Source organism: Daldinia decipiens (genome assembly GCF_022478715.1).
Source record: "Daldinia decipiens strain CBS 113046 unplaced genomic scaffold F4813scaffold_3, whole genome shotgun sequence".
NCBI classification, from domain to species: domain Eukaryota; kingdom Fungi; phylum Ascomycota; class Sordariomycetes; order Xylariales; family Hypoxylaceae; genus Daldinia; species Daldinia decipiens.
The window spans coordinates 1-22,090 of NW_026054546.1; the positions used below are offsets into that span (position 1 = coordinate 1).

At 47.7% G+C, this 22,090-nt stretch overlaps 6 protein-coding genes across 6 annotated transcripts; 3 read left to right on the plus strand and 3 right to left on the minus strand.

The window, feature by feature from the left end:
- Positions 1-2,686: 2,686 nt before the first annotated feature.
- Positions 2,687-4,398, minus strand: F4813DRAFT_163114 (FYVE-domain-containing protein). The gene is made up of 2 exons (XM_049239110.1): positions 3,715-4,398; positions 2,687-3,592 (listed from the first exon to the last, which is right to left on the minus strand). The coding sequence occupies exons 1-2, from the start codon at positions 4,168-4,170 to the stop codon at positions 3,209-3,211; spliced, it is 840 nt and encodes a 279-aa protein (XP_049103509.1). The 5' UTR covers positions 4,171-4,398; the 3' UTR covers positions 2,687-3,208.
- A 2,720-nt stretch (positions 4,399-7,118) lies between these two features.
- F4813DRAFT_344842 (molybdenum cofactor biosynthesis prote) lies at positions 7,119-9,687 on the minus strand. The gene is made up of 2 exons (XM_049241694.1): positions 8,128-9,687; positions 7,119-8,013 (listed from the first exon to the last, which is right to left on the minus strand). Exons 1-2 carry the CDS (start codon positions 9,440-9,442, stop codon positions 7,304-7,306), a joined length of 2,025 nt encoding a protein of 674 aa, XP_049103510.1. The 5' UTR covers positions 9,443-9,687; the 3' UTR covers positions 7,119-7,303.
- A 24-nt stretch (positions 9,688-9,711) lies between these two features.
- F4813DRAFT_163291 (uncharacterized protein) lies at positions 9,712-12,288 on the plus strand. The gene is made up of 4 exons (XM_049239113.1): positions 9,712-10,229; positions 10,351-11,204; positions 11,256-12,181; positions 12,254-12,288. The coding sequence occupies exons 1-3, from the start codon at positions 10,205-10,207 to the stop codon at positions 11,949-11,951; spliced, it is 1,575 nt and encodes a 524-aa protein (XP_049103511.1). The 5' UTR covers positions 9,712-10,204; the 3' UTR covers positions 11,952-12,181; positions 12,254-12,288.
- A 960-nt stretch (positions 12,289-13,248) lies between these two features.
- Positions 13,249-15,387, plus strand: F4813DRAFT_163147 (uncharacterized protein). The gene is made up of 4 exons (XM_049239111.1): positions 13,249-13,611; positions 13,694-13,832; positions 13,895-14,112; positions 14,162-15,387. The coding sequence occupies exons 1-4, from the start codon at positions 13,507-13,509 to the stop codon at positions 14,963-14,965; spliced, it is 1,266 nt and encodes a 421-aa protein (XP_049103512.1). The 5' UTR covers positions 13,249-13,506; the 3' UTR covers positions 14,966-15,387.
- Positions 15,388-18,221: 2,834 nt separating this feature from the next.
- On the plus strand, positions 18,222-19,710 carry F4813DRAFT_344857 (uncharacterized protein). The gene is made up of 2 exons (XM_049241695.1): positions 18,222-19,004; positions 19,222-19,710. The coding sequence occupies exons 1-2, from the start codon at positions 18,454-18,456 to the stop codon at positions 19,346-19,348; spliced, it is 678 nt and encodes a 225-aa protein (XP_049103513.1). The 5' UTR covers positions 18,222-18,453; the 3' UTR covers positions 19,349-19,710.
- A 614-nt stretch (positions 19,711-20,324) lies between these two features.
- F4813DRAFT_385230 (uncharacterized protein) lies at positions 20,325-21,325 on the minus strand (the record flags this gene model as incomplete). The annotated part of the gene is made up of 2 exons (XM_049246219.1): positions 20,325-20,919; positions 20,970-21,325. The coding sequence occupies 2 exons, from the start codon at positions 21,323-21,325 to the stop codon at positions 20,325-20,327; spliced, it is 951 nt and encodes a 316-aa protein (XP_049103514.1).
- Between the last annotated feature and the right edge of the window lie 765 nt (positions 21,326-22,090).

Below are 22,090 nucleotides of genomic sequence, written 5' to 3' on the forward strand. Positions count from 1 at the left end.
TCCTTCACAATGACTCTTTCACCATTGTTCCCTGCCCCTTAAATTATTTTTTCAATTTAAATTTTGTGTTTTTTTAAAAAAAACCTATTCTTATGGGGGGCCCCCCCCCCCCCCCCCCCCCTTTTTTTTTTTTTCTACCTAGGTAAGATTTTAACTGTAATCGGATTTACATGAATACATCGATGATGGTATATATTGGAGATATAGGGCTGTGACTCTACTCACATAGGAAATTAGTATTGAATTGTCAGGATTCTAGATGTCTCATCTGAAACCCTGACAGCGGGTAAGAGGTAGTATTTGTATGTAGTCACGGGGCTCTGCGTGTAGGGACTTGTCTATTTAGTCTATTAGAATACCTGTCTCTGGTACTACAAATCAGGCTTCATTAGTCTTACAGCAATAACTTACCTAGCTAGTAGTGTATTCTAGTCAATTGATAATAGGGCGATTAGATCCCATTAGTCACAACTGTGAAAGAGTCCAAACACCAAGGTAGGCGGTGTGACAATGCGTATTCTGACTTAGCCCTAGTTAGTATATCGCGGACATCTTTTATGCAAGCAAGATGGACGCTAAATTTCTGGACTAAAGCATCAATGAACTTTGATACGGTATAGCTTGCCATCAGAGGCACAAGTAGTACCTTTTATAACTTCATATTGCTATTAGGATTGTAACCATATATAGTGCCACGAACATTGAAAACGCCATAGAGACAGCTGTTATGTGCCAGTCACTCGACAGCTATTTTCAAGTTTATTCTGAAATGGGGACACCAGTTACGTATGACTAGCTCTGCTATTAGATTGATTCAATAGAATATCGCTGATTCTCCTTATAATCAGCCCTTCAAGTTGAAGATACCTCAAAGCGTATCTCATATTGACCTTCAACGCCATTACATGACTTACATGATTAATGGCTGGCGAGAAACTCACCGAGACTATAGCGCTTGGCATTTCATGTAAGAGATAACTGTAGCAACTCGGTTCTTTACGTTGCCTAGGACAATTAAGACAAAACCGCCACGGCTACGTACGAAACATGAAGAGGGTATCCCGAATTAGATATACCGCCTGGTACGTACTCCCTAACAGTATTCCCGTTGACTAGGTACTGAAGACTTCGTCGGGACCAGCGCATATGCTACACTCGGGCATAACTCTAAGTCAAGACTATTTTAATATATCAAGCTAGCTTCCGTTCCGCTGTAAAGCACGACGGGGCCACGTGGGCGTTTCCCTATGCCATCGCTACGCCACCGCCACCACGCCGACTTGGATCGGCATCACAACCCTGTCTACATACTACCTAGCCATCCGTCTACAGACTACCGAACTTTGCACCCGAAGCAAAACAACCGAGCGCCGTCATCGAAAAAAAAAAACCACACACCGATGAAGCTATCCCCGAGCAAGGGGCCTCAACTTCCGCCACACCGGCTCGCCTAGCACTCGAGATTGGCCTAAGAATACACCCTGCGCCCCTTCTACTATATAGGTAGGTAATCATCTCACCTCAGCAGCTACCTACGTACTTGCTATATACATATTGTCAGTGTTGCGCCACCTCCAACAATTACCTAGGTATACCTACCTGCATCTACATTTAATTGCGTAGGTACATATGTAGTGGCGAAAAAGCCGCCCCTGTCTAGCGTTCAGCCACGACCCCCGCCGACACTAAACGGGCGTTCCGGAAAGCCGCGGAGATGCGGCGCCGAAGCAGGTATCCGCTTGTGCCGGCATCGGCGGCGGCCAGCCTGCCTCCGATAGGAACCGCAAGAGTAGCGCCTCCGCGCTAGTTAGTTTAGGCACCTATGTACATGTAGTCAGGCCCATCCCGCAGACGCGTTTTCTCTCGTATGTAGGTCCCTAGGTAGGTACATAACATGCCACTATGTATAGGTACGCAGCCTCTCGCGCGTCAAAGGTTTTGTCGTGGCAACAGCCTCGGATGTCAGGAGTAAAGGCAGAAAGGGTATCGTTTTATGTGGGGGTGTCGCCTCCCCTCCCTCTACATATGTAAAAAGGAAGAGCTAGGCAGTTTAGCGGCTACAGCCGGATCCGCCAACCTGGTTTTGGCGTCGGCGCAGCGTGCTAGGGCTAGCGTCGGACTTGCCGCCTTCGGCTTTTACATTGAACATGGCTACCTGCCTTAGGTAGGTACCTATGTACCTATACGAGAGTAGGTATACAAAAGTATGTACCTAACATTGATGGGAATCTTCGATTGCTCAGATCGAGTTTATACAGGTAGGCACTTCGGAGTCTCACCGACCCTCCAAGCACAGGTCATTGCGTACCATGCCGGTAAACCCAAGCAGGCATGCCGCTAAGTACGGTAGCTAAGCTGCTGGGACGTCACTGGGATATTGCTGGAAGGGTGTCATTGAGAGCCCGAGATTGGCTGCGGCACTGTCCCGGAGTAGTATAGCGGTTAAAATAAAAGAAGGCTACCACACTTCATCTTTATCTTTATCATCATAAATGACGAACGCTGCAGTCCATGCGTTGGATTAGAAACCCAAGTAGGTAGTAAATCGTGATCTGAAAAATCAACTCGGATTAATCAATCTACTCGGTGGAAATCCTCCGTTATTGCCAACGGCTTTGCAACCGAGCTGCCCGAAGATTGGGCACTCAACTCAACTATGTCAACCATGCGACTCAACTATGCGTATTGAAAACACCTAAACGCCGGGGCTAAACAAGATCCCTTTCTAATGCCCGTGATATGCACGCTACCCGACCGATCCCTCTGCCATTAAAGAAAAAAAAACGCCCGTAGTCACCTTGCCGCTGATGCATCCCACACCAATGGCATAACCTCCCCCCCTCCCCCTTGCCCCTCAATGGAACTCGATATCGAAATTAGTATACTCGAAAGTTGGGTATCGTAGGCCGAAAAGAAATCCAACAATGATACCATCATGCAATGCATGAAATTTGAGCAGAAATATGCATCTGTACCGTAGTTCCAGTCTATCCTGGAAGTTTCTAGTCTATGTGAATGTTGTATGTATATCCCGTTGTTGCGGGGAAAGTTGTTGCCGTGATTAGATCTGTTGTCTCGTGTATCATTAATTAGGCCTGGAGAATTCTCTCTGAGAAGTTGATGTAAGGGCGAATCCGGATTCGCAGATACCCCCGTATCTGAAAAAAGATATCTATATCCCTAACGGAGATATGCGATTCCAACCCCATCAGAAGGTACTCCAGTTCCAGTCCCGTGGAACGCTCATCGCGATTTCCTGATGATGGCTATGCTGACCTTGGATTGCCGTCGGGGCCGAAGCGGCTGGGCTCGTAGGTGCGGTTTGCGATTCTCTACCGGTAGAAGACGTGTCGCTAGAAGCCTGGCTATTTGTCCGACTACGCCACGCTCTGAACTCTGAAAAGCAATGAGAACATGCGCGGCTCGGAGTGCCTCTCGGGTTATAATTCGCGTTTTGATCGAGAGGAACATCGTATGCCGAGTGCGAATCGCAGAAGATGTTGCCACATTTCCGACAGTGATGACGGCGTGTCCAGTAGTTGAAGTGGCGCATACAGGAGGGCTCGTCGCAGATAGTTGATTCCGGGTCGGGCTAAATTTACGACGTCAGCTGGAATTCTTGTAATACCATAGAAGTTGAATGAGGTCATGTGTTGACATGTCGCAGTCTGTAAGGCTGCATATCTGAGACACAGCCTGCCGATCAGGACTTACCTTCCAGTGCTGCCGCGTGGGTTGCGCCGTCGGCTTTGGAAACATATCCAGGTCCCATTCATCATCATCTACACACTTTCCGCTGTCACCTGTAGTACGACGGCTCAATCGGCTAAGAGCGCCCAATCCGGTCAAGCTGATGAAGCTGCTGTTAGACGATACCGGATTATCATCTTCCTGTGCTTCCGTCTTCCTCCCAATCTTGTAGGGGTGCTCGGTCGGTCTTAAAACCGCGGGCATGTAGAGCGGTCGTAAACGCTGACGATGGTACGGTTTGGGGGAGGTAGGCGAGGCGTTGGTAGAGGTGCTCAAGGGCGAGATCTGTTGAGAATGGTATCCTTGAGATGGATAGGTCGGGGATTGCGACGGCGCGGTAGGCGTTTGGCGATAAGGATAGAAATGCGGCTGCGGCTGCGGCTGCTCAGCTGGCCTGGGCATTATGAAGTCGGTTGCCATCCTTTTTTCGCAGCCGCGCACGGAATCCAGCGTGTAAGACACGGTGTCGGTAGTGTTTTTCGAGGGGGTCAAGTAGGATAGAATAATAAAAGTAAAATAGGGAAGGTTAAAGTTGGCGAATGTTGAGAGAGCGATAAGCGGAGTAAGCCGTCGCAAAACCAAATTATTGTGTAATAATTATTGCTCAACCAAAGACTCCCCCCAAAAAAGAAATTTTTAGTTTATTAAGACCAGGCAAAATAAATAATGCTGGTCTGTCCCAACTTTTGACTTTGTACGAGTCGTAAAGTTGAGTTAATCAGCGGTCGAGGTTATTATCGGGAAGCTAATGACTTGGACAGAAGGGTGTGTTAGAAGGCTCGATTCTAACTCTAAAAAGAGGTGGCTGCACGGGTGGTGACTGGAGGATGAATAGTTCCCCTCGCGCTTGTGATAAGGGTGTGAGGTAAGGTAAGCTTAAATCAGAGATAAGTGATAAGGTAGAAGGTAGAAGGTAGAAGGCATTAAAGATTCGCAGGCTACCAGATCTGAGGCATCAGAGCGAATACCTGCTGCATAAGATAAAAGGTGAGGTAGGCGATATGATTGATATGATATGTAAGGGAGGACAAAAAGATACAATAGGGGAGGAGGGATGATAATAACCTTCTGTCAAGTAGCAAAGTACGTACTTCGTACCTACTACCTAGGTTCCAAGAACCGCACTAAAGAGAGAAGTTCCCCGACGCAATAGTCGACCGGTCGTGGTGGCACCGGGGTGGCACTTGGTGGGCCGGGAACCCCTCGATACATCAAGCGGCGTCCACTTACGTAGGATTTGAGTCCATCCTGATTGGCCTAGTTGAATTAGCTAAGTCTGGTAGACACAATTCGTACTGTGTTTATACTCGAAATGCACTTGGCTTTTACTCTTTTACATACTCTTGCCCTGCCCAACTTCTTTTTCTTTCCACTGCATTGATTTCCCTCGCGACTATTACGCTGCATCATTCTTGTTGCCAAGTTTATAACGCCAACAAGGCTAAGGATATCCTGGCTAATGCAAATTATTATCATTAACTACCTAAATATGCAAACAATCTAGAGTTGGTGCAAGTTGCGCCGCTTCAAATTCATCCTTCCCCTCCAAGCCCAAACGCCCCCATGGCCCGGCACAGTATCTGTTTTGGCTTGCTCGCCTGTCCCCTTACCCAATCTGTCCAAGGTCGCTGGATACCGATCTTCGGCGGTTCAAAATCCGTTAACTTACGTTAGGTTTTCCTGTTGGACCCTTCCAGCCCTTCATTTCCTTACAATCTATTTCACGATGTAGAAGACATTGTGGGATACCCCTCCGCAATCATCAGCAAATAATCATGTATTCCACCCAAGACGAGTGGAAGAGTGGCCGGTGATACTAATTTGAGCAATCATCTCATCGTTCTTCCTACATCAAGATTAACTCACCTTGAGTCCGATTCCCAGGAAAAAAGCAAGCGGTCCGTTACAGTTGACGTGCAGGACGTTGTTTATTATAGGAATTTGTGTGGCACGTCGGCGCGTCAGCCATCCTCTATTCCATTCGACCACTACTACGACTAACCTGGGTGCAATCTATCGCGATGTAACAGACCGTAGCTCACAGTAGGTGGGTATTCTGTATACTGTTGTAAGTGTCTATCGATTGTTACCTACATGCGTCGATGAAGAAGTTGGGAGGCCTGTTGCGGTGACCTCACGATGTGAAGTTGACATTTGTCAAGACTTAACTTTGCGTTGTTTTCAAGAGATCCGGTCGGACGACGGCAATGCAGATCTACATATGTATGTATTCCGTAGGTCCTAGGCCCTTGGTGACTTGACTCCACCACGATCCGACCTCCCGCAGTGCTGTTTCTCTTTTCCTCACGTGCACATAACTATATCATTTTTATAGAGTAGGTAGTTACCTATTAAGTCAAATCCTTTCTTTAAGAATTACGGAATAGAGAGTATACAAACCGATAGACCGCTATTTTATTTCCTGGTGGCAAAACAAATCGAGATTTTTCGAATATTTTTAAGATCAGTAACACGTCGTCCGATAGAGATGGCACTGTTGACAATATATTAGTACACATGTAGTCTAATATTTCTTTTTAACGCGGCGATGGAAGCGCTACAGTCCGGTTACAGTGTTTGCGCTTCTGCAGGTTTATCTTTCAGTCTTCGCTGATTGGAGGCTGCAACTTCACTAATGCGAGTGCGTTTGGAATGCTTGGGCTTTAAAGTCGAGGCTCCAGCTCTTGTATAACCGTGTCCGGGTTGTCGAGTTAAGGAGCCGGGGGTCTGCTTGACCGCCAAATTAATTAATGTATTATATGCACATTATATGCACATTATATGCACTTTGTATGGCTGACAGTCCAATAGCAATAACTTTCTGTGCTGATTCGCCTGTTGTAATCATCAACTTCACGTGCCTTTTTGTTCGCGCTGTACTTCGTATACGAGCATGGCTCCGAAGCATCGCTTATGTCTGACAGACTAATGGATCTTGATAACGCAGGCCTCGTGCTTTGACATCATACTCGTTGGCTTACACGCTGTGACGTCGAGTATACGCGGATAGGTATAGGTAGTGTATATATATACTTTGGTTTTAATCACCCCGCTAGTTAGCGATATGCAAGATCTCTGAAGATCACGGCCTCTTGGATTCTCGACCTATGCGTCTTTTCTTATGATACATATTACGGACAAGGTTCTAGGATCCACACAGTTAAAAGGCGATAGCCCCGAATATAGTGGGAAAAGGGTCTTCAAAGTGGACCTGAATCTCGGGTTTGTTATCGCCGAGGTATGATTGGCCCTCACTTTCAGGTTAACCCATGCTTGGCAAAGGCTTTCCAACTCAGTGACCGGCAGCAATGGCGGGGTTAATGCTGGTGTCTCAACTTAAACTCCCCGCAACACAACCGCAGACGACTCTTACTCAGTAGCCCTCTCCTGCAAGAGCTTCACAAGCAAATATCATTCGATATTGGCGTAATAATACCGATGGGGTGACTACCCACACATGCCAGCTGATTAGTAGGAATGGTAGAAGTGGCATATTATGCGTGTATAATATAGTTACATATGTTCATGATGAAGGTCTGAAGTATAGATCCTATTAGTTTGGTCCTATCGAGTCATCTTGGGCTCCATCTACCCAACGGCCACTCTTACCCCCCTCCTTTAGAATGACTCTCAACCCTTGGATGCTCATCCCCTTATCTACCGCCTTGCACATGTCATATACAGTTAACGCTGCTGTAGAAGCCGCCGTAAGAGCCTCCATCTCCACCCCGGTCTTGCCTTCGCAGGCTACGGTAGCCTCGATCTCAACTCGACCATTTTTGCCATCCTCTTCTTCGAGCACAACAAGATCTACGGTGACCTTGGTAATAGCAATGGGATGGCATAACGGAATGAGATCAGATGTTCGCTTTGCAGCCATAATACCGGCCACGCGAGCCACCCCTAGAACGTCGCCTTTCTTGATTTGATTCTCCTTTATGAGTTTGCATGCCAACTCGGTTGTAAAATAGACGCCGCAGGCTGCCTTGGCGACTCTCTTGCTAGGTGTCTTGTCTGAGATAGAGACCATGTGGGCAGAACCAGACTCAGATACATGTGTCAATCTAGTTGTGTCATGCTTCCTATCAGGTCGTGAGCTGCTAAGTGAGAAGCATCGTAATTGCTGCCCATTAAGGAAACGGGTTGGCACTTTAAGCAGCCAAGGGGAAAGCTGCTTAGAAGCAAGCGGTACGACAGGAGGATTTTTGATAGTATCCCAAGCCGAAACTTGAGAGCGATTGGCTGGGATATATTGCTGCGAATCTGCCAGATAACCATTCAGTTCGAGTCCTCCTAGACGTTCCAAGTCAAGCAAGACTTGCACCTGGCCGCAATCCTCCGAGGGTTCGTTTTCGCGCGCCAGGAGTGGTCACCCACCTATGAGTATCATGGGCCTATTCTTCATATGTTCCAATTCACCGATGCCCGCGTGCTTAGCCTTTTTCCTCTTTACAGCCATACCTATGACCTCCAAGAGTTTACGCTCATTAGGTGCTATGCCAAAGGAAGCTGGTTCTTCTGATATTCGCCGTCGCCTGTCCATCGCTATAGTCCTCATTGCCTCATAAGTTTCTTGGTCGATCGGATCGCCGCCATTGGATTCCCTTAATATATCTCGCAACGAGACTTCTGCATTGCCAAAAAGACAAACTTTAAGATTTCCATCGCTTGTAATGCGGAGACGGTTGCAGGTTCCGCAGAAATTATGTGTCATGCTGGTAATAAAACCAATCCTACCCACAAACCCGGGGATCTTGTAGGTTTTGCTGGTATCATTCTTGTGATCTCGTACCTTCTCGAGACCGGGGTAATTCTGGCGAATACGATCCAGCATTTCGGTATAACTGAACATTTTACCCTTGTTCCACTTATTGCCATCGAATGGCATGTATTCGATGAATCTCACTTCAATATCTTTCTCTCGAGTCATCTCAACGAAAGGAATAATCTCTCGGTCATTGATACCTCGCATGATAACCGCGTTGACCTTAAGCTTAAGACCAGCCCCGTGCTTATTCAGCTCGAAGACTCTCTCGATGCTTTTCATCACGGCATCGAATCCTTTCCGCCGGGTCATAATTTGAAATTGCCATGGATCTAACGTATCCAGGCTTAAGTTAACACCCGTTAAACCGGCCTCCACCATTCTCTCCAGCTTTCGGTGAAGAGCTATACCATTAGTCGTAAGACAGATTTGTCTGAGGCCGTGTGACCGAAGGGCGCCTATCTGCTCCATCAGAGATAGGATATCCTTTCTGATAGTAGGCTCACCGCCGGTGAGGCGGATTTTGTTCACACCCTGGGAAACAAATAGAGATGACAGCATCACAATCTCCGGCGTTGTTAGTAGTTCCTTTGGAGGGGAGAGAGGGACGCCTTCCTCTGGCATACAGTAGATACACCGAAGATTACACCGTTCCGTAAGCGAAATGCGCAAGTAGTCGTGCTGTCGATGAAAAGTGTCGGTAAGAAAATCGGAGAATGGCTTTGCATCTTTCAGCAGTTCGCGGCGTGAGAACGGAACGGTTGGCGTCTCAACCGGATTCGCCGGCTCCGGTATGGTCTGAACGGCGGCGGCGGCAGCAGCAGTAGTGATTCGTCGAAGAGGCTCAGTGCGACATTTTCCGAACCGGGGCTGCAGACCCTCCGATACGGTCCGCGCCCAACGAGGCGGGAAAGCCCTGTACGTCATATTGAGGATATGTCCTACTAAATCAAGATTTTACGGGGAATAAGGCATCATGACCATGTTGGTTTCCCTTTTTTGTATATAAGACAATAATTGAGAAATCTGCCATATACTAGCCTTTGAGCGATTTCAATAGATGTTATAATTCAAGGTTCCGGAGCGTTGCCACAAGCGCGGAGATGTGTATAACTAAGATGAGTAAGCAACGGATTAAAGACCAAAGCCGGACAAGCATGAGGAAGGTGGATCAGGACCTATGTAATCCCTAACCCGCCAAAAAAAAAATAATAAAATAAAAACCACATTAGCCATGTACCTACCTACCTATTACAATTGAAAGTCAACAAATAGTGGACCTGCCACTTACATACCTATGTACATAGTACATACCTTACCCACAAATACAGCACCTAGGTACCAGCCTACGAGATTGTAAGAGTCCTCCTCCAAACCCCCCAATTGAATACCTACCTACCTACCTAATACATACTAAAGCTGAGAGCTCGCAACGTCTGACCAATCATCAAGTCATATCATCAAGTCTTATCAAACAGTTCCCTATCAACTACTTTTGAGCTGACAAGTTAACTGGTTGTGGTGGTTGCGGCTGATCATCCTAAGCTGTGGCAGCCGTGCCTTGCCGTGCGTTGACGTGGTTATGACTGTACCCTCACGAAACCAATTCTGACCGGTTTCATTGTCAAGCTGTATAATAACCAGCATTAAACCCGGAACTAACTCAACCAGAGACATAGCCATCATAACATGCGTTTTTCAAAAGCCCTTCAGTGTAGGACTTCACCCCTAAGTTATACGATAACAAACCATTATCTTTCTGTTATCTTTCTGTCATCTTTCTGTTTAATTTTATTGTACAATACCCTAAGCCAGCTACTGATTCTAGCCGCTAGCATCGCCTCACTGTTACCCGAGCCCAGATGGCGAGCTCATTGCCACGCTCTTGCCATCAAGTATTGTTGTACGAGCTATCAAGTCCTTAGATGTCCTACGAAGCATCAAACTACCACCAGATCTCACGGGCGGCGTATCAAGTTTCATTTGGTCGCCTTCCTCCACACGATTATTAGTGGCTGTTGTCGATCAGATACATGTATTTTCGGCCCGAGACGGCAATTTTCATGGAACCGTTAGGATTCCTTCTTCCGCCACCAAGCCTACCTTCGTCGATTTTGGAGCTGCTGATCACGAAATTTGCATTTGGTCGCCTTTCGGCATCAAGCTAACCGTTATCAATCTTGCAAGCTCAAAAGCAGTAGAAATTGCTAACCCCAAATTTTACAATGCCGCCTCTGCGACGAAGGGATACTCCTTTCGGGCGAGCTCGCATCACCTTGCGTTACTCACAAGGTCTTCCGGCAAGGACATGATTAGCATACACTCGCCAGAAACGAGGTACATTGAGCGGTCCTGGTATCCTGACACCATCGATGCCCAAGGATTAGCTTGGACTCCAGACGGGAGGTGGTTGGTGGTGTGGGAATCATCTGCCCAAGCCCCCAGGGTCCTTTTCTACACTTCTGACGGCCACATTTTCAAGGATTGGAGAGGTCCCCTCCCATGCGAATCTCAGGACATGGGCCTTCAATATAGTGCAGGTGTTAAACTAGTCACTCTGAGCCCAGATGGACGACATGTCGCAATTGCTAACGGTTCTGCTTGCACATGCATCCTAAATACTCCATCTATGGTGGAAGCCATGCGGCTCCGGCATCCTCAGGTTGTCCAACCGAAAGATACATTACAAGTAAGTCGCCCCTTTGGCGGGGTTGTGTGACAGTCTCCGTTAACTGGAAAGATCTGGCAAGAGCAAAATACATTTCCAAATACTGCATCGTTCTCGTCGCCAGCATTCATCAAAGCCACCCAGATGGTGACCCCCGAATGGACAGCATTGAATAGCCTTCAGGAACCTGTGTCAGGCTGTAATTTTGCCAAATTCGACTGCTCTTCGTCCCTTCTGGCCACGAGGCTAGAAGATGCACCAGGTACGATCTGGATCTGGGATGTTTCTAGTTCCGATCTTCGGGCGGTGCTGATGTATCATTCCAATGTAACAAAACTAGAATGGCACCCTATGCAGCCCGAGCTCCTCCTCATAAGGTGCGAGGGTGATAGCTACGGCAATCTCGTGTTCGCCTGGGATCCTTTAAGCCACGGCCCGCGCTTGGTTGACTTAGCACACCGGCTTCCAGGCACGACTAGTAACAAAACGTACGCCACATGGCTGGGAGCAACATCAGAATCTCCTGCATTTTTCTTTAGTGACAGCGCAACCTGCATAATGGTTTCGCTTGCAGATTCCGATGGAGAAATCCTTCCCTGGCGAGATGCTTCTGCACCCATTAACACCATTAGCTATAGAGACGATATGGACATGCGGTCATCACTAAGGCCCGCATCACCCTTAGAGGATGCCGAAGACAGCATCCTAATTGACATGGACGATGATACTAGCGAGCCAGATGATACATTCCAGTTCATCACGCACTAAGCTACACAAATATTCTATCATATCTCAAACAAGTGAGATATGAGACAGGACACCCGGAACCGTGGGATTATAATTTTCAGCTCAGTTCCGAGGGCAATGTCAACTATTCCGAATGCAATAATTAGGTAGTCGTCCAGTCACGTCGAAGATACAAGGTGCCTCCAGATATTCGTACTGTTTGCGTGACGATCAGTTCAAATCTGCTACGGAGATTCGGCCAAACCGCAAATGTAAGACGCTAACGAGGAAAAAGAAAAAAGAGACCATTCGGTCTATGAGCAATGGCTAACAAATCATCTTAGGATTCGGTAATCATCGTTGTTTCGAAATGAAATTGCCGTTAGGAATACGTCTGCCAAGTCAATAGCTTAGCTACCTCTTAGGTAGATTGGAGATGGTGGGCGGCTTAAGTTGCGCAACAGCCAACAACGGGCAGCAGGCATAACCCTTGCTGTGTTACCCATGCAAGAAAACGTTCTTGGAGAGGCAATCTACTTCGAGATGTTTGCCAACCGCGGATATTCGATCCAACTTGCCGCTAGTAAGTCTAGTAAGTAGCAACATTGTACTATGTAGGAGTATTTCATAAGTCACCGCTCAAGAAAAGCCCAATAGCTAACGAGCATTAAAAGTCATGCAAAAAAAAGCCACCTCCACGATGCCCTTGCTGCAGAATGCGTGGTTTGACCATCAAAGTCGAAACAACAGATAGTTGGATGCTGGCGTTGAGAATCCCGAGGTACGTGAGCCTCAAAAGACATAGGCTACAGTTATCCAGGCCGGTGGAATCTAACAAGCCCTCGGGTTTAACTCCAGTCGTCGTGATAGGTGAGATTGTCCTTTTCTAGATTCCTTTCGTACTGCGTCAAGTTACCCACTTCAGCTAACACTCATTCTAGATCTCATCCAACGGATGATCTCCTTAACGTTAGTATTAGGATCACCCCAGTCACCGGGTACAATATGGCAAGGGAGTCACCTGCCAATGCCTCGTCAGCTTCGATCGATTCCAGATCTTGGTCCTTGGACGAAATATGAGGGTTCATTATGCCCAGCAACGTCTTGGTTTGGCTGTCTCCTTCATGCAGCTAGCGTACCTCCGTGATCAATGGCGGCCAAAATCCTATTGGACTATGCAGAGTAGCATATCTACGTTCTAACAATATGTCTATGTTTATAACCATGGTTTTCTTCACTCGCTGAAATATCCGCCTAATCGATGATGCATGTCACCGATAAAGAAAGCCTTTACCTATTGGATGTACCTGACGCGGAACGACCTATCTTGAAAGGTATTCTTGCATAAGTTTAAGCTTCTAATATATCCCCCAAACCCTCAGGCAGCAGTGCTATTCTGTGTGACCCTAGGCGATAGTGAAGAAAACAGGTCCTGGCCAGCACGTATTTTAGATCATAGGAAACCTCGTGCAACATATAAAGAGCCCCATCAGATCGTTCATACTGCTGTGCTTGTTCCACACGATTTTCTCATCAAGGGTGCACCCTACCAAACATTTTCGAGTAAAGTCTGGAAAGCTGCAGCTGTCCGTTCACGATGTCTTCGGATACCTTCTCTCATCAAGTCCCCATCAATGGGACTATTCAAACAAAAGTTCCACCAGGAAATCAAACAAACATATACTATATTCTGGTCTCAAACGTAAGTCCAACATGAATTGATGTTATCTACATCTTGCAATCTGTATTATACAGCTTCTTCGTGCTGATAATATGTGTAAAAGTTACCATGGCAAACGTCTTGGCAGCAGCTGAAAGACCATGTGCGGACCGTGAGCGCCGTTGAGCGAGTTGAAGTATTCAACGAGAGTACATCTGGCTGGGTCTCGGTTCGGGGTCGGGAGAATTATGATGCAGCTCTTCGTACGTTGACGTCCTAGGTCAAACATTTTTTTAGTAAAAATTTAACTGATAATCGATTACAGGTTTGCTTAATGGGGGTGTCTTCAACGGTCGAGCACTTCTAGCAGACGGTAAAAATGCCACAGAGCCTATTATGATCAGAGAACCTGTGGGTGTCTCTGCAACTGGAAATTCCACCTCAAAAATCTCCCATACACCGAGGTATAGAACGCCTCCCTCGACACAATACTCGGCCAGTACGCCGCCACTGATGTCGCCGCTCGCGACAGGATATGGGGAGGTAAGAATCCCCCAACCCAGACAAAAAGAGGCCAACTAACTTTCTACAGTGGACATCTCCCACAAGCCCTTCATCATACGTAACCACTTCCGCAATGGAGTGCACACCTTACAGCATATCTGTAGCTATGCCTTATGATTATAATGAGGCGTCTAACTGCTATACCTACGATACGTCGACTACTAGCTACTTAGACCAAACAGCCATGGTTTCGTCCCCTACGATGGTACAATATCCTTTTGAGGCAGCTTACTCACAGCAATATCAGATGGGTGAGTATCACGGAAACGATTACGCCATGTATAGCAATTTACCCAGCCCGGAATCTATATCAGCCAGACCCAGTGATTCCTCAAATGGCATGGTTCCCACAAAGCAGCGCAAGATTATCGTGAAGCAGCTTCAACCTTGGGTTACCTTCAACCAGGTACAAGACCTCATCCGAAAAAAAGCCGGATCCGATGCTGATAAAATTCAGCACGTTGACCTACCACTAACGGAAGGCCAAGAATCAAATAGAGGCTATGCCCTCGTCACATTTCAAAACGAAGAAGTAGCCAACAAGCTAGTTCGGCGGCTTAACGGGTACAAGTGCGACGGCCGTGAGTTAAAGGTTGATTATACCAAAGAGGGGGTATCAGAAAATGAGACGGTCCAGTCTCGGACCTCTGGGCATAAGGAGAGACGGGAAGACCGAGAGAAAAGGGAGAAGAAGGAGGTTCCTCGAGGGTTGAGTTCCAGCGACAAAAAGAACAAATCCCATAAATCTGGTGTGGTTATTGCCCACGGGTCCTCCTCCTCCTCGTCTTCAAAAAAGTCAGACGTGAAGGAGAAGCCAAGCAAGCGGCATTAGACCAACACAGTTCCCCCTAAGCTGAGCTACGATGATTTGGGCTGGAAGGGTTACACTAGGATGAAGCGATGGGTTTTCATGTTATGGGTAAGCCACGATCTGCGAAATTTTGTTATTGGCTTTCCTCCATTGCCTCCTAGATATGGAAGGCGGGTTACCTGTTGGCTGGTATACATGGTGGTTCAACTGTCGCTACCGTAATGTAACTAGGTACGCACCTGTAGATGTCCATATGAAAAAGAAATCAGGCCACTCCTTGGCTATGTCCGATAGGAAGCCCGAAACCCATCGTATAATTAACATGACCACGCCCGATCTGCCTCTAGAGTAGAGTATACTCATCATAACAGATTCATAACAGATCCAAATGCATCACCATCCCCTTTCCAGCCAATGCAGGTTCTTCCGTCCCATGCTTTGCGGGGGCCGTCATAGCATAATTTACTACGCCATCGTAATCGTCTTCAGAAATGGGCTGAACACAGACGGATAGTGAGCTCATTCTCATCGAAGCCACTCTCGCTCTCGCTCTCTCCCTCGCCCTCGCAACTATGGAAACTAGAATATGTGCTCATGCTATGGCACATGACGGATCATCTCGTGTTTCTCTCGTCCCTATAAACGCTGCATCGGCGTCGTCAGTCGTTTGTATGAGGTTATAATCCCAGAACCACACCTGCATATGCAGAACACGGCCGCAGCACCGGATATGCACGTATCTTAAAAAATCCCTCTCCCTGCCTGCCACTAGTACCCCCATCATGGGAGCTTCATACGTCGTCCCTTACCCTGGTCTGACGTTCGAGATTGCCGGGTTGCTGTTACACGGCGTCTAGGCTTGCAGATGCCCCTACCCGGCGTGCGGATCTATATGAGCCCCCCTTGCTCCCCTTGCTCCCCTTGGTTAGGTACCTCTTTTTATCACCCCCACGCACCCCAGTTGTCTTATATTAAAAATGTATCCGGGTCGCAACAGGTGCCATCCCCTCATGTCATACGTGAAGTGCGCAGGCTTGGCAAGACAAAAAGGGCTCCTAACGGCAGCGCGCTTGTTCCCAGCAAGCCCCGACTCGCCAGCCCCGGCTTCCCGTCCCCCCCCCCTCTCCTAGCCCACGCCTACTCCGCCGTTCGTTGCATGCATACATGTAATGTCTCTTCTACTCAGGTCGAGACTTGTCGATCGATCTACATCGTTGGGGCCTATGAGACCTAGAACGCGTGGGGTCGCGTCGTCTACTAAGGCATAGAGACTAACTTGCGTACGTACCTATATAGGTTAGCTGCCAATATAATATTTATTTCTTTGCTCGATACTCGGGATTCAAGGCGAAAGCAATGGCTCGACAATGCAATTGGGATTCTCCCGGTCTCGAAAGACGGCGTAGAAGGTATTCTGTACATTCAAACCGGTGTAGGTCGTATCTCGGCTATCTTGTAGTTATACCCGTGATCCCCGATGAATCTGACAGGGCCAGGTCAGCTCGGAGTTGATTCCACACCTTGAGATTGGCCTAGCCCGCGTTGCCGGTATGCAAAAGTCCTTATCAGCCAAGCCATCACGCTGTGGTGTTAGAGAATATTATGTAAACACCGCGGTGGTGTCGCGGTCAGGCCTGGTGTCACCGTCTAGAGTACAGCTATATTCCCCGTACCGAGAGGCGTGACAATATAGGTCCTGCATCCACCGACCGCTGTAATCGGTCTTGGCGACTTATTTCATACGCCACCGTTTCTTTCTCTTTTCTGCTTCTCCCCCTCCTGATTCGTCCGGCATGGCATTACAAGAAGGGGGCATAGCACCCGTGTGGTTAGTATAAATATTCGGGACAATGCGCTCGCCCGCCTTCTAGGGTCCTCTAGTATGGGATCGAACGTATCTCTGTATGATACTGGTCATTAAGGCTAGGGACTTCCCGGGAGGCTAAGTTCCGATGCGAACAATCTACGTAGCCCAAGCCATTACATCGTTCTCAGCCTTGCGATGTACCTAGCCGATCGATACGGAAAGGGGGCACATGCATGAGAATCCTCCAGGGCATATGTTGCCGGTCTAAAATTGTAGGGCTATAACATCCCCTTTTTCTTTTCTTCTTTTCTTCAGATCCCGGAGCATAGATCCCGAGGTAAATAGAACCGACTCAGACGAACACCTGCATAAAATAAAATGACATGTCATTATCTCGCCATGAAAAGAAAGCTTATAGCTTATAGCTGGGCATTGCCTCGACTACGTACGTTAGGAGGTAGACAATAAGTCGCCGACCCTGCGGTACCTGTCTGCGTCCCGTCTCCCGAACCAGCCGTATCCAACCGGCTTTCATCCAGTCTGCCAGAGAAAACGACACGATGGGGCGTACAACCTAAAGACCATAGACGCCAACTCTTTCCGAAATCTCTACGTTCCGCTGCTACGAAGTTGCTTCGCGTCGGATAGTAGATATTATCAATTACGTGGCACCCGGTTGCCTTCCCTTTTCTATACCACATTAGTTGAAATAGGGCAGTTCTCACCAACTCGTCTACTGCCTCGACTCGGCCTTCCCCGGTGCGCCACAAGAATCCCTCATTTCGACCGGAGAAAATGGGAACATGTATCCCTTCATCCGTACAAACTGCAAAAAGTACGCCCTAACTCTATGCAGCCATAACATTCCGAGCACTCGGTCTTAAGTGTTCTGTCGGATAAGGATTCAAACAGGGGTGTCGGCGATGCTGTATTCAATTCAAGAGCAGTATCACAAAACAGGCCAAGAAGAAAAGAAACGAGGAAAAAATCAGGCTGTGAAGCGGCGCTAGGAGTTACTGCCACCCCGATGTTAAGGTCCCAGAGTTGTCTCTTAAGTGATGCTCCCGTCGATTAGGGAGTAAAATATGTTGAGATATTTGCAACATTTCAAATATTGGAGGGCTCAGGAGAGAAAGAATTAGGAGGCATAGCTAATAGACGTCATAGCATCGCTACGGTTATATATAAAGTTGAATTAGAGTTATGATGAGCAGCTTAGACGATCTAATTGGATCGATCTGTGAATGAAACCCTTGCATGCCATGCCCAGCAAAATTCCCTGTCGTCGTGGATAAAATCTACGGCTCTACACTAAGCATGGATAAATCCGCACCCCAGCTTTGCCCATTCTATGGTTCTGGGTAATTCAATCAAATGGTAGTTAATATTGACTAGTGGAGTTGTCTTGGTATTTGCCAGCAAATAGCAGCCGTAGTCGAAGGCTTTGATCATGTCGCGATGAGGCCGCCCCCGGCCTACTCTTCGGTTGCAACGTAGTGGGCAAGGGTAACGGGTGGACATGGTGCTAACATTACGTCTGATGGAAGAGCGTTACAGACGAAGCTAGAGTAGAGAGCCCGTAGCTATAGATCTTTAATCCACTATTGTTTTCTACCTACCTAGGTAATTAAGAGAACCTATTCTATAGAGAAGATATTCCAAGCTTGAGACCAGCAGCACTAAGCGAAACAAGAAACGAGAAATGAAAACCATGAGAAACTCACTATTCCGCATCACTCTCCCCTTATTCTCCCTGATCGGCGAGTCCCAAGCCCTCCTACCCCCATCCCACAACTGTGCCATCAACCGCACCATCCCCATCCCCCTCCCCATGCCCCCCTCCGCCGCGCCCTCCCCACAGTCCGTCGCCGGCAACTCCGACTGCGCAGCCGCATCGGCCAGCACAGCATTCAGCCTCAGCTTCATCAGCTACGGGAACTACACCGCGCTGCCGGGCCAGGGCGAAGACGACGGGGGCCTGGTCCCCCGCCAGCTGATGTCCATGTCGTTTGCGGTCGTCAACGCCGCCAACGGCGTGTACACGGTCTGCGCGTTCCCGCTGGGCCACCTGTCCGGCGGCGGCGGCCAGCCGGCTTCTTGGGTCGACGATGCGTCGTGGCAGGCGTGTGCGGATCGCCGCGACTCCGACGGCAAGCACCGGTTTACGATCGCGACGGGCGCGGCGTTTAACCGCGCGGAGCGGTTTCTTACCGTGAACCAGACGTGGTTTTGCCACGATGAGGTTGGACGCCTGTGAGTTTTGAGATGTTGTTTCTTGCGTCTGTTTAACCCCCTTTCCCGTCCGTCTGGAGTCTTTCTCTAGCCTAATTCTACTATCTACCCCCTTACGGTCTTCCGTGGGGGGAGAAATAAGTCCAATGCTGGTGCTGGCTACTAGAGAGAGCATTTGCTTTGTAGACTGCCCACCTCGTTTCCCTAGTCGTGGAGACTTCCCTGATGTTTTATCTAGGGTTGCGTATACGGGTATTGCGAACGGTAGTTTAACTATGGGTTGTGTCGACGGCGGCGAATTGGGCGGCTACCATGTCGAGAACTGCACGGCGCCTGATGGGACACTTCCGGTGACGCTACTTTAGGATTACGAGTTTCTTCTGGTATGACCACCATGTCACATTGAGTTGGCTCTATCTCACCTGACTCGGTCCGAAGGATTCATGGGTCGTAACTTTACGGGAGCTTTGTTTACCTCCGTTGAAACATATCGTGGGAGGCTCTTCGCAATGTTGTTGTTTCCACCTAGATGTTTAAACATATTAATTATCCCTAGGCCGTATTGGCGAAGGGGATATAATAGCAACGAGAGTTGTGAGAAATAAAAGGAAAAAATATTTGTGGTTGGAACGAGTATAGGGAAGAGCTTTGGGCCTTTCGGCGTTCAAATTACTCCTTTATAGTCTTAATATGTTAATAATGTCTATAAAGCAGCCATCGATTCCTGTTCGGATATTCAAGCTTTAACTCTCTGGTCTGTCTGCTTTACCTACCTGATTCAAACATGACCGTATACCGGCCAATGCTCTTAATCCCTTTTCTATAAACAGTCTAAGCGTACTTTCCATAATTTATGCCGTTGCTGTGAAGTCCTGCCGATTAAGGTCATCTTAAATAAATATGTGTAATCCAAGCTCTAGTCGGAACATATTGCTGCTAGGATCCTAAGTGTCTCATGTGCGGGCTTTCTATGTTGATAGAATGTTTGGTATAGCTATAGTAAGAAGTCCTAGATTATTTGATATTTATGGGATATTCTCTTAAAGTGAACCCCTTATTCCGTACGGCAACACGAAGATCGAGCTAGCCCCTATTATACTTGCCCCGGAGAGCCTATTGGTATTTGAATACAATAAATACTGATACAGCGTAAAGGACGATTGGATAAAAAACCATATACGAATTGTAAAAGCCTCCCGCACAATCATCTACCACAACACCCTGTTCCTGGCGTATAGCACAGGCGCTATAATTGTCAAAACACCAGATAATTTGAAAATTGCCTCACGTCATTCATCATCGTATTTGAATCCCATTAATACAAAATATAATAACCACAGCCTATTTTGCGACCTGACCAAAAGGCCTGGTCGATGTTTGGTGAGACCCCTGGTTGATTCCATAATTGCCTTCAAGCTCGACCACAGGAGCTTGCGCGTAGAACCCTATTGGAAACTTTATCTCCTGTCCGACGCCTTGTAATTCGATAGGTTGAGGACCGATTTTCCGTCTTCTTGATCGAAACAGGCAGAAAGCTATAATTCCTAGAAGAATAATACCAAGAGCAACGCCAAAACCTATACCGGCCTGTGCCCCGGCGGATAGACCTTGCGCACTTGATGATTGTGTCGGTAAAGCTTGTATTGTTGACATCTGTGACGGCGGAGAGGATATTGCACTGCTAATAGACGAGTCGGCTGCCTTGTCCGTGGTACTCGGGAGGTCAGAGGCCTGGTGGTTAAGCTGGAATAAAGGGGCGAAGACTGTAAAAGTCGAGATAACATGGATAGTGCTAACGTCGACAGCAGCGTAAGGTATCGTCACGTATTCAAAATGAGCGCTAGTCCCGGATTCGCATGTCACAGTCGGGACCGTAGTTGAGGTCAATGTCGTGATGCAAGTATGGCCCGCAGCATGCCGAGAACAGGCATATCCCCTTTCCGTATTTTTAGTATCGAGTTTTTAAGAAGGGTTGTTTTGACCTACGGCGGGCAACAACCGATAGCTGTTTCTGATTCTTCAGCGTTGAAGTAAAAGTTAAAGTCCCCTGTCTTCCGCTCGCCATCATATGAACAAGCCGTCGTGTATCCCTGAGGACATACGAGTCCCGGTGAGTATATGCCCCATGCGAAGAAAGGTTGCGCCGGTGTTGTTGCCCCCAGGGTCCTGGGAGGCCAACACGACGGTTCGTCGCGAACTTCATCAAGCCCAGCGCAGGTTTGAGCTAGCCATCCATAAGAACATGTACTGCAACCTGCAACCGCGATAGTGCAAGCAGGCGGTGCCGCCCAAGTTGTTGTCAAAGGTCCTAGCAGTACTGAAGTGCCGGTTGCCAAAGCCATGCTATCAAACTCGGGGCTAGAAAGGTATAATATATACAGTTACTTAGAAAAGGGGCTATAAACATGAAGAAATGGAATTGAAAATCAGGAAACAGGATTGTGGAGTAGGCTGGACGGTGGGAGAGGGGGATTCATGTATGACACCTTTCCTAGCCAAACAGCCACAGGGACCAAAACATGAAAACAGCGCTAAACGGGCCATTTTATTCCTTAGATGCGCTTCTATCCTAGTTTCATACTACCAGGGCCATATTGTGCACGAGGCTGGAAACTGCATTTCTGGATATAGGGTCGGGCGCGATTATGGGGAGGCCCCTATGGCCCCCCTATACTCTTAAGCTTAGGATCATGTAAAGCCTGGGGGTTTCCTGTATAGTGGTAAAACGTGTAAGACGATACACACCATCTTAGGAAATCATCGCAGTTCAGCCGCACCCGAATTAGAAATTGCTATCGGTATGTAGGTATCTGTTGAGTTTTAGATTGGATGACTTGTCATATCATATCCTTCCGTGCCAATAACCAGCTGCGATTGGTTACACAGCCATGGCATTAAGACTTTGTCTCAGAGCAGGCCTGCAGCCTTACTAGACGCTCCTTGGAGTTGCTATACACTTTTGGAACATGGTTTTTCTAGCTGTAGGACTCCTTTAGCATCATCTACTGTTACCTTAAAGGTTGCATGGCGCTTACCTATAACCCTACTTGGCTCAATGCTTATTTGCGAGTAGGTCCTGTCGTTTTATTATATGTAGAAGATTTAAT